The following is a 12,274-nucleotide window of genomic DNA, read 5'->3' as shown; positions in this document are numbered from 1 at the left end:
AATTCGAATATAAGCGCACAACTACCATTAATTAATTCAGAAAATAAAAAGAAGCAGTCAGTGTGACCAAAGTTCAAATAGTCAATTGGTCGCAGCAGCCAAGAAAGTTTCAAAAAGGACAAGAAGAACTTAAAAATAAATAAATAAAAATTATAGACATTTTGAGCCCACATCAAACCAACCACTTTCCTGTAATCTTCCACTTATTTTCTCATAATTCAGCTTGTTCCCACTTTCCTCCATCTTAAACAAGAAATCTCTCATGAAATTATTACCACAGAGACGACTGCAAGGTTGGTGATATCTATTTCTATATTTTATAATATAGAAATATTTTGAATATGGGTAGAATGAACACAGTTGATTACAGTAGTACTAATTAGTAAACGAGTCTAGTAATCTTGATTATCCACCACTATTTAACCCAAATTATCTTTCAGTTATTTAGATTATAACTGAATCCAATCCAATGCACCAAACGATGAATTTAATTATATAACGTTGTGTAACATGCGAGCATTCATGAATAATCAATAATGATTATTCTAAGATGTTTTCTAAAGTTCAATGCACAGTTGCAAAATTTAATGATTTTCTTATTGTATCTGACTCTTACAAATATGACTACTACCGAATATGGATGGTTGGACCTAGAGAATGGACCATCAAAATTAAAATATACGAGTGCTAACTTGTTTCGTAAAAATATCAATCGGATTTATAAAACATGTGAATATCAACTGGTTCATAAAACTATCAATCGAGAATATAGTTTTTATTTGATTACATCTCCATATAATACATACATGCAAAGATATATATGTAAATCTAGTATGAATTATGTATAGTTATAATAATACAGTATTTGGTTTTGAAACTAAAAAGAATACCGAATATTCCTTTTTCGAATCTCTCCCTCCCAACTCATCTCCACAATTATTTTATTACAATAAAACAAGAACCTCGTTGCATTAATTTCGGTGACAGATTCTCTGCATGCTCTTGGATAATTTTGAAATAAAATTCTCGAAATTAAAACACTGGAGTATTTGTCTTGATTTCAACTAGTTTGTATTTTGGTACAATTATCAATAATTTGAGGTGTTCGTTTTTCTTTCAATTATTTATCGTGCTTTTTAATGTAATTATACGTGATTTAGAATATTGTAAAAAACAATCATTAAATTAGGATATCATTTTGCTATACCGTATACTAATTCTAAAACAATTTGACAAAATGCAAAATGTGAAACATGCGTACATGACAGGAAAGCACAGCACACGAAGAAAATGAGTTTGTCAATACCCAAAAATGAAAATAAAGAATATTAGTATGACGCACACTACACATGATCACACTACACACGACTTGTTCCTTCCACAAGTAATTAGTACTACTTTTTTCTATTATAGTCTGATCATTAAAATTGATCACAATTCATTATCCTCAATCCTCATACATCTATCTACAATTTATATGGAAGTGATTCACCACTTCAATTATTTTATCTCTTTTTCTCTAATACTTAAATTGCAAGCGTTTCGAGTTTTCACGCAATTATCTTGTTTGTATTTTACTAAAATTTGATTTTTTTTCCTTGGTTTCTAATTTGATGTCCATATTTCTATTCATCTTTGATTTGGGTTTGAGCATTTTGTACTTAATCAAAATATTTTTCAGAATTGCATATTAAAATTTATGTTGCTCATTATTAAACTATTTTTTGTGTGGAAGAATAAAATTTTATCGATCACAATACTCTTTTGTGTAACTATCCGTCTCACGTACGTTACTTGAAGCACTTCATTGCATTCCTTTTAAGAAAATGGTACTACTCTATGTTCCAGATAATTTGTCTCACTTTGACTGGATACAAGTTTTAAGAAATGTAATGAAAAGTGAGTTGAAAAAGTTAGTGGAATTTGATCCTACTTTTATATATTAGTTTTATAATAAAATGTGAGTAGGAATGAGTTAGTGCAATATGAGGTCCACCACTACCAAATATGGTAAAAGGTGAAATGAGAAACTATATGGGACGGACCGAAATGGAAGAATATGACAAATTATCTGGAACGGAGGGAGTAATAAATAGTTAAAGTGCAGAGAGAGTAATGTACGAGAGAAAATAATACAGAGAAGAGAGAGAACAATATAAAGAAGACTCTTATGCTCTATATTATTCTCTTTTTACTTTTATATCATTTTAATTACTCCCTCCGTCCACGAAAAATAGGGCACATTTGTCATTTTTTGTTGTCTACGAAAAATAGGGTACATTCAAAAAAGGAAGGTTTTTAACAACTTATCTCTTACTTTTTCTTTCTCTCTCTTACTAATAATATGGACTCCACATTCCACTAATACTACTTCTCTATTTTGCTTTACCCATTCTATATTAAAACTCGTGTCATTCGCAAAGTGCCATATTTTTTTTGGACAGCGGGATTATTTAGTACTAATATTATTTTTTTCAAATAAAGTATTTTGACTGAAAGTAGTGTCACTCTGATTTTACCTCCCCTGTCTTGTAGGCGTAGGACCAATCAATATTAATATTATTCATAAATGTTTAAGTTTAATTAATAACAGTAAGTGAAAGTGAATAACTCAGCAACCACAGCTATCAAATTTTCTATAAATAGAGCCACACATTACCCCAATCAGACCAGACCTCCACAGCTAATCAACATACTACAATTTCCAAATTTCATACACACCTCACTATATTCTTACCACCATTCTCTCTGTCTCTCTTTCACAAAACAGACACTTACCAAACATAGAGAGATGGATTCAACCAACACTTTAACATTCAAAGTCACAAGAAAAAACCCAGAGCTGATCGCTCCGGCAAAGCCAACGCCGCACGAATTCAAGGCCCTCTCCGACATCGACGATCAAGAGGGCCTCCGCTTCCAAATTCCGGTGATCCAGTTCTACCGGAGAAGCCCCTCCCCGGGAGGGAAGGATCCCGTGCAGGTGATCCGTGATGCCATTGCCAAGGCTTTGATTTTCTACTACCCTTTTGCCGGCCGCCTCAGGGAAGGCGCTGCCCGGAAGCTGGCGGTGGAGTGCACCGGTGAGGGTGTCATGTTCATCGAGGCTGATGCCGATGTCACGCTGAAGCAGTTCGGAGACGCGCTTCAGCCGCCATTCCCGTGCCTCGAAGAGTTGCTTTACGATGTCCCGGGATCCGGCCAAGTGCTCGATTGCCCCTTATTGTTGATTCAGGTATACCATGTTAAAATTCTCTTAAATCTTGTCACACATCGATTACGTGATGATATTGCCTCTTCTATATAATTGGGGATAACCCTTCCAACCTTAAAAATCATTTTAGCGGACTGAGTAGTTCATTTTCAATGTACTGTAAAAAAACAATTTTTCATGACACAACTTTCTATTGATCGTATTAACATGTAGAAGAGGATTGTAACCCTTTGGCGGACTAGGGTGATGGTGTGGACAACCCCAGATCGTCCAGAGAGCCTAATTGTTCTTTAAGGTCGACCAAAATAATTCTGTATCGTCCAACTTCAAAAATATAATATTTTTTTTAAATATATGTTATATAGTATGATTAAGTAGTGTAATAACTATTGGTCTATTCGATTTCTTTGTCACGAAAATGACATTTCCAAGAATGCATTATATAAATGATAGTAATATAATACTTAGAAAAAGTTATTTCTAATTAGCAAACAATTTTTCATAAATCAAAAGCTGTACAATAGGAGTAATCTTTTCTAAAATATAATTTGGAGCAGTGATAAGATGATTTGGACCACATCTTGTCGTTTTTCGTACTTACAAATCCATTTCAGTTTTTACTAGATTCCTTTTCGAATTACGATATATGAATAATATATTATGTATATTGTTGTAGTTGATCACTTTATTCAGTTTTTCGGTTTGGTGAAAATTTTAGGTACAAATTAATTGGAATATTATAATGAAAAACCGTTCTTAATGAACTACAGTAGTACTTCGCGGAAAGGGTCTGTGAGCAACTTTTGCACGTATAATTTTATGATTCTTTAATGATCTAATTGCTCAACGAGTTTAAATGAGATTATGAGAGTAGGGTCAAGCATATGATATTTAAGCCTAGACTAAAACCTATGGTTATAGTAGTATTGCATATACGGTAGATTACCTAATTTACACACCACATGCCATTGATTTTTTTCTATATACAAACATAAATTTTAAAGGCCAGGTCAGGTAGATTTAAACTCTAAATTTTTGACCTTAGACATTAATCATTCTACCATTATCGTTTACAGGTCACGCGCCTCAAATGCGGAGGCTTTATCTTTGCTCTCCGCCTCAATCACACGATGAGCGACGCCGCCGGCTTAGTCCAATTCATGTCGGCCGTCGGCGAACTCGCCCGCGGCGCAAAATCCCCCTCCATCCCACCCGTGTGGGACAGGCACCTCCTCAACGCGCGCGACCCGCCGAGCGTGACCTGCACGCACCACGAATACGACGACGTTCCCGACACCAAAGGAACTCTAATCCCACTGGACGACATGGTCCACCGCTCCTTCTTCTTCGGCGCCACCGAATTCTCCGCCCTCCGCAGCCTCCTCCCTCCCCACCTCCGCGGCTGCTCCACCTTCGAGCTCCTCACCGCCTGCCTCTGGCGCTCCCGCACCATCGCCATCGCACCCGAGCCCGAGGAGGAGGTCAGAATCCTCTGCATCGTCAACTCCCGGAGGCGCTTCAATCCGCCGCTCCCCGCCGGATACTACGGCAACGCTTTTGCCTTCCCCGTCGCGATATCGAGCGCCGGCGATTTGTCGAAGAATCCGCTGCCTTACGCGCTGGAGCTCGTTAGAAAGACCAAGGCCGACGTGACGGAGGAGTATATGAGATCGCTGGCGGATCTGATGGTGATTAGGAACCGCCCGCATTTCACGGTGGTGCGGAGCTACCTGGTTTCCGATGTGACGCACGCCGGATTCGGGGAGGTGGATTTCGGGTGGGGGAAGCCGGCGTATGGTGGTCCGGCGAAGGGCGGCGTTGGGGCGATTCCTGGAGTTGCGAGCTTTTATATTCCGTTTAAGAATAGTAAGGGGGAGGATGGAGTAGTGGTTCCGATATGCTTGCCGGCGAATGCTATGGAAGTGTTTGTGAAGGAGCTCGAGGGGATGTTGCGAGGCGGCGCGGAGGTGGCTGATCGGAAAACCGGAGTGTTCATAACGTCGGCGCTGTGAGGTTGTGCTTTTTGCTGCTTGTGTTGTACTATTTCCTTTATCGACCTTTTTCTATTTACCAGTAATATGTAATGTGATTAAAGGGATTGGATGGTTGGATGAAATTCTAAGAATGTATTGCAAAAGAATTATGTGTATTGTACAAATAAAATAATTTATCATAACATTACTATTCAGTGCAATCATCTACTTTAGTGTAGTACCACAGAAGGCAATTGCTAGCTTCTCCATCATCATTAGCATTCTTTCATCGTCTATACCTTTATTAGAGATTGCATTCATCACGACGTTATTGCTCGATTCGATCGGCATCATCAATGTTAGGAAGTTTAAGTTGAAGATATAAAATTGAAACCATAAAATTGAATGGATGGAGAGAAGTAGGGCTGTCAAAATATACCGAAATATCGCACTTACTGTACCGAAATACGGTATGATATACCGCATAAACGGTATGGTAACGGTATGGGAAATTATCATACCGAATTTTCAGTATACCACATTACGGTATACCGAAAAATTCAGTAGGGTATAGGTATAACATTTTCTCATACCGCAATTTGCGATACAATATGCGGTATGACATTCTCGGTGCGGTATACCGTACCGAGACACCCCTAGAGGGAAGGTGAAAATGAATGATTTAAAAAATAAATACATTTAATTCTCTATAAGTCGAAATTGGTATTCGGTATTGTAGAGGAAATAAAGTTGACTTTAACTATTCAAAAATATGTTAGGCACTATTACTAGAACTACTAATTGAAGGATTTTGATCCCAAGCTAGTTACATATATTTATGACTCTGGTTACGCATTATCCAAAAATAGCTTTTAATTAGCGCCGACAAAATTTAAATTACCTAATTAAGACATGTCAATAATCCATACACTCAATAAAAACTGAAATATACTTCTCCATAACACACTTCACTCTGTCACACACGCATATAAAACAAGCAAAATACCAAAAGAGATGCAGACAACTATAAACTTTAATGTGGTTAGGAAAAAACCAGTGATCGCTCCGGCAAAGCCAATGTCTCACGAATTCAAGGCCCTCTTCGATATAGACGATCAAGAGGGCCTCCGTTTCCAAATTCCAGCGATTCAATTCTACCGGAGAAATTTCTCCTCAAAAGAGAAAGACCCCGTGAAGGTGATCGGCGACGCCATAGCCAAAGCCTTGGTTCCCTACTACCCTTTTGCCGGGCAGTTGAGGGCATCCACTATAGTTGGCCGGGCCAAGCCACGAAAGCATGGCCGAGCCACCAACGCCCATGTTTTACATGGTGAACATGCCCAGCCCAAGCCACCAAATAATTTATTATTTTTATTTTGTGTATATTTTATATTAACAACAATAAAAATTATTGAACTATAATAATTAAAATAAATGCATAATTTAATAAAAACAAAAATTAAAACCAAATCTTCGTTGTATTATAGAAAGGGGTAAAATCATACAACGAAAATTAGGAGACATCACATAAACTACACCGCGAGCGCATATCACGCTCTGCCCCCTCCTCCCCTACGATTCCAGACCTCTTCGACCAAATCAACCTGCAGTATCGTATGTGTTGTTTCCCTCCACATATCGGCGAACCTCTGAGTAGGCATCACTACGCGGTACCGTGACTCGTACTAGCACCCTCTTCCGGTGCCCAGCGCTCTGAAGTATATCCTTCGTCATCTATTAGCATATTGTGCAATATGATACAGGCATACATGATGCAGGCGAACGGGCACCGTAGAATGGCCCATCGCGATTGGAGGACACCAAAGGCTCGCTCAACATCCTTCCTAGCACTCTCTTGTTTTGCCGCAAAATAGGATTGCCTCGGCCCAACCGGCTGCCAGATCGTCTTGACAAACACGGGCCAACGATGGTATATCCCATCGGCTAGATAGTATGCCATGTTGTATTGCGTCCCGTTGGCCACGAATCTAACCGTCGGACCCTCACCCTGACACTCGTCATTGAAGAGATGAGACGAATGTAGAACGTTGATGTCGTTGTTCGACCCTGCAACACCAAAATACGCATGCCGGATTCACAAACGGTAGTCAGCAACCACTACAAAAAACTGTCAATTTACCAACGGAAATTAGCAGCAGATATAGTATGTTGCTGTTAGTAGCAGATTGGGGGCGGAATATCCGCTAGTAATTGTACTAGCGAAATTAGTAGCAAATCTATGGTAAATTTTGATTCCTCAATCACGAGTCATAATTAGCAGCGTATATAGCAACATATTGATAGTCACTAGTAATTAGCAACAAACAAATGTTGCTAGTAATAAATTACTAACAATATTGCAGTGGATTGATATTCACTAGTAAGTAGCAACGGAAAAATGTTGTTGGTAAACAATTACCAACAGAATTACAACGGACTTATTTGCACTGCTAAGTAGCAACAAACAAATTTCGTTGGCAATAAATTACCAACAATATTGCAGCGGATTGATATTCACTAGTACGTAGTAACATACAAATGTTGCTGGTAATAAATTACCAACAGAATTACAACAGACTAATTTGCACTGCTAAGTAGCAACTAACAAATGTCGTTGGCAATAAATTACCAACAATATTGCAACGGATTGATATTCACTAGTAAGTAGCAACAGTTAAATGTCGTTGGTAATATATTACCAACGGATCTAATTTTCACTAGTAAGTAGCAACAAACAAACGTCGTTGGTAATAAATTACCAACAATATTGCAGCGGATTGATATTCACTGCTAAGTAGCAACAGATGTAGCAACGGACAAATGTCACTGGTAATGGATTACCAACAATATTGCAACGGATTGATATCCACTGGTAAGTAGCAACAGATGAATGTCGTTGGTAATAAATTACCAACAGAATTGCAGCAGGACAATTTTCACTAATAAGTAGTAACAGACAAATGTCGTTGGTATTAATACCAACAAATTAGCAACAATAAATGGTTAATGACTAGTTAACAACCAAAAATTGCAAAATATTACTACCTCCGAATTACAAAGGTTTTTATTTTTAAAATACGAAGGTAGTACTTAATAATAACTCCGACTTATTATTATTATTATTATTATTATATTATTATTATTATTATTATTATTATTATTATTATTATTTGCGTTAATTTAGTATAAATTAGTATATTTTAATAATAAGAAGAAATATTCTATCATACTCCCTCGTTAGTACACAAGTGATTGATTTCCCCTTTTATGTTTGTTTCACCACTAATAATTAATTTTCCTATTTCACAAAAAAAAAATATTTCTTAATTATTTTATTCTCTCTTTATCCCTCCTACTTTTATTCACTCTCATTTAATTTAATAGTATGATTTTCTAAAATCTAGTCAAATCTAGTCTCCAAGAGAAACCAATCATTTATAATAGTCACATGACATTGCTGATGAAATTTATTATAATAGTCCCAAGACATGTCGCTAATAAAATTTATATTATGAAATCTATTACTATTAGTTAATTGTGAGTTCTGTATTCTCTTTCTTTCTCATTATTGAGCTTTTTGAATAAAACTAGTAAGGTAATTATGTACATGTATATATTATCTTAATTCGTAGTGACTAATCTTTAATTTACTACTACCTCCGTCCCCCAAAATTTGCTACACTTTGACCCGACACGGGTTTTAAGAAATGTAATGGAAAGTGAGTTGAAAAAGTTAGTGGGATGTGGGTCCTACTTTTAAAGTATTAGTTTTATAATAAAATGTGAGTAGGAATGAGTTAGTGGAATATGGGGTCCACTACCAAAAATGGTAAAAGTGAAGTGTATCAAATTTTCAGGGACGGACCGAAATGGTAATATGTATCAAATTTTCAGGGACAGAGGTAGAAATATTTATGTAAATGGTAAATTTTGAAATTTTTATTTATACTATAATTTTTTATTCTAATTGTAAAAATCTTGATCCAGATTAATGATCTATATTAAAGTAAATTAAAATTGATATATTGGGGTTATTCGGTTGACAACTTAATCCTAGATGGATTGACATGACAACCAAACGACACCATTATTGTATAGTATAGCATATTCCGCAATACTTAAATAATTGAATAAATAACAATCCTTCAAACTATATCCTTAAAGTCATCGAATTATTAAAAATTAAATATAACAAACTAATGACAAAATAAACTAAAATATTTAATTAATAAATTATTGTTAAGAGGAGAAGTGATTAGTGTAATCTACGTTATTTAGTAATACTCTACGCAAATTTCCTTTTATTTAATATAGTAATACTCACGCAATATTTCCTTTTATTTATTTTATAGGTTTATTCCAAGTTCTTTTTCTTAAATCCAGCGGCTGCCCTTCATTGCGAAGAAAAAGCCTTCCACTGACCTCAATCCGCGAGAACGAGGAGAAAAACTAATATCAACTAATATGTTGTACATATTCCAAGAGTTAGATAAATAGTTGAATATGTATTTCTACTTTCAGCTTTACGATAAGTGATAAGTAATGAATTTCAATACCATTAATTAGTCCTTGGAACTAAAAAGAACCATTTTTCTTTACGGAAATTTATTTTAGTTAACCTACTAAGCAAAGCCCAATATTATCTAACCCTAAGACATACTATTAAAACCTTCCAAAATCATAGTTGGGTGTCTCCTTTTGAATCCAGATGTGAACTGCCCCTTCCAAGCAACCGGACAGTTCCTCCACTCCAGTGCATGCAATCGATGCTGCCCAACATCCCCGGAAAATGGTGCACATTCCCATACATATCTATCAATATGTGGAACTCATCGGTATTTGGCTTCCGTAGATACTCCCCACCGAAGATGTCCTGGACACCATTACAAAACTGTCTCAACGTCTTTAGGGCAGTCGTTTCACCCATCTATAGGTATTCGTCAAACAAATCAGCAGGACTGGCATAGGCAAGCTGCCTAATTGCAGCGGTACACTTCTGATATGTCGACAATCTGGGTCAGCCGCTAGCATCACTACGCAGAGTGAAGCACATGTACCGCTGCGCCAATGTCGTCGCTATATGGATGAATAGTCGTTGCGACATCCTGAATCGGCGATGGAAAATCTATGCCGGATAACGGGGGTTATCGCCAAAGTAGTCTTCCATCAACCGCTGGTCGGCCCCGACATGGTCACGGTGGATTATCCGCCGATGGTAGAATGGCTGAACGACCACCGCCACCTCCTCGTCAACTTCCCGCTGCACCTCTTCAACGAGTTCATGGAACTCCCTATCGACCAATTGTTAAAACTCATCGTCGAAACTCATTTTTCCAAAGTAGAACTGGAGATTAATTGAAAAGAGCGGAGATTGGAATGAGATAAAAAAAAATTGGAAAAAATGGGTATATTTATAGAATTAATAAAAAAAAAAATTATGAAAATAGGGAGAGCTACGGCTCTCGGCCGCTGCAATTGCTGCGGCTCCCGCCCAAGAGCTGCGGCCAGGCCACGTGAGTGGCGCTCTCGTGGGCACCCACCCGCCAACAACGCCCATGAAACTCACTATAGGGAGCCGCGACTCTCCTATAGTGGACGCTCTGAGGGAGCATGCCAACCGGAAGCTGGTGGTGGAATGCAACGGAGAAGGGATAGTTTTTATTGGGGCTGATGCTGATGTGTCACTGCAGCAGCTCGGCGATGCCCTCTATTCGACCTTCCCATATTTGGAGAACCTGCTTCACCATCTCTCAGCCACTGCGGGAATCATCAATGTCCTTTGTTACTTATTCAGGTAACTTTTTTAACTAAGGTCGTACTTTAGTAAAGGAAAAATGAGAATTACTTTTTGTCATAAAAAGAAATGATTCAATTAACTTAGAACTTCCCAAAATAGAAAAATGATTCTAACATGGAACGAAAGGAATAGATTGATTCTAACTTTGGTACTTGCTACTTTCATAATTTTTATGATTTAAATTGATGAATGATGTATGCAGGTGACACGGCTAAAATATGGGGGGTTCGTGTTTGCCACTCACCTGAATCATAAAATGAGCGGCGCCGCCGGACTGGTCCAGTTTATGTCCGCGGTCAGCGAATTTGCCTGCGGACACGCATCGCCTTCAATCCAGCCTACTTGGGAAAGACACCTCCTCAGCGCTCGTAACCCACCGCACGTGACGTGCACGCACCACGAGTACGGTGATAGCACCCCACCTGACGACATCAACATGGTGAACCGCAGCTTCCTCTTCACTCCCGCCGACATCACCGCCCTCCACCGCAGCCTACCACCGCACCTCCGCGGCTGCTCCAGCTTCGATATCGCGACAGCCTGCACTTGGCGGTGCCGCGCAATATCCCTCTCGCTAAACCCCGAGGAAGAGATCAGACTCTCGTGCATAGTGAATGTTCAGAAGTGACTCAATCCGCCGATCCCAGAGGGATTTTACGGCAATGCTATGGTCTATCCCGCCGCCGTCACATCCACCGGGAGATTAACGACAAGTCCGCTGCAGTACGCTTTAGAGCTATTGAGAAATGCGAAATCACAAGCAACGTGGGAGTACGTAAAGTCAGTTGCGAATTTGATGGTAATGAGAGGGTGACCATGTTTAAAAATGAGAGGTATTTATCTAGTGTCTGACGTAACGCGGGCCGGGTTTGGCGAAGTGGACTATGGGTGGGGCCCAGCGGAGTACGGTGGACCAGCCTTATGTGGTATTGATTTAGTTCCTGGAGTTGTAAGGGTGTCTCCACCGGCGCCCCTCCCGTTCGCCCGTCGGCGACGTCCGACCGGACGGGCGCCGTAGGGAGCGGGAAGGGCGCCCACGCCCGTCCCGAGTGCCCCTGCGAAGGGCTCGCCCCTCGCGTCGACGTCCGACCAGACGTCCGCCACTGTGGCGAAGGTCGGACGTCCGGAATTTTTTATTTTTTTTTTATTTTTTTATTTTTTTAAAAAAACTCTATAAATATGGCTCCTCCAACATCATTTCATTCACACCACTTGTGTTGACAAGTTTCTCACTCTAACCTCTTTTTTCAATTATCTATAATGGCGAGTAGTCGTGCGGGTGGTAGTGGC

At 38.8% G+C, this 12,274-nt stretch overlaps 1 protein-coding gene and 1 pseudogene across 1 annotated transcript; both read left to right on the top strand.

The window, feature by feature from the left end:
* Positions 1 to 2,664: 2,664 nt before the first annotated feature.
* Positions 2,665 to 5,408, top strand: LOC125214502 (benzyl alcohol O-benzoyltransferase-like). The gene is made up of 2 exons (XM_048115552.2): positions 2,665 to 3,235; positions 4,291 to 5,408. The coding sequence occupies exons 1-2, from the start codon at positions 2,792 to 2,794 to the stop codon at positions 5,224 to 5,226; spliced, it is 1,380 nt and encodes a 459-aa protein (XP_047971509.2). The 5' UTR covers positions 2,665 to 2,791; the 3' UTR covers positions 5,227 to 5,408.
* Positions 5,409 to 6,201: 793 nt separating this feature from the next.
* Positions 6,202 to 12,002, top strand: LOC148930482 (benzyl alcohol O-benzoyltransferase-like; annotated as a pseudogene).
* Positions 12,003 to 12,274: the final 272 nt, after the last annotated feature.

This window comes from Salvia hispanica, chromosome 3, assembly GCF_029641045.1.
Source record: "Salvia hispanica isolate PSC_SH4W2 chromosome 3, Shi_PSC_v1, whole genome shotgun sequence".
Lineage (NCBI taxonomy): Eukaryota > Viridiplantae > Streptophyta > Magnoliopsida > Lamiales > Lamiaceae > Salvia > Salvia hispanica.
Note: the sequence above shows the minus strand (reverse complement) of the source record. Positions and strands in the feature narration are given on the sequence as shown.

What these genes read in the sequence shown, in the direction of transcription:
- LOC125214502 (XM_048115552.2), top strand. Translation starts at nt 2,792, where the DNA reads ATGGATTCAACCAACACTTTAACATTCAAAGTCACAAGAAAAAACCCA. An exon ending in GCCCCTTATTGTTGATTCAG is followed by an intron (nt 3,236 to 4,290) that starts GTATACCATGTT and finishes TATCGTTTACAG; the next exon opens with GTCACGCGCCTCAAATGCGG.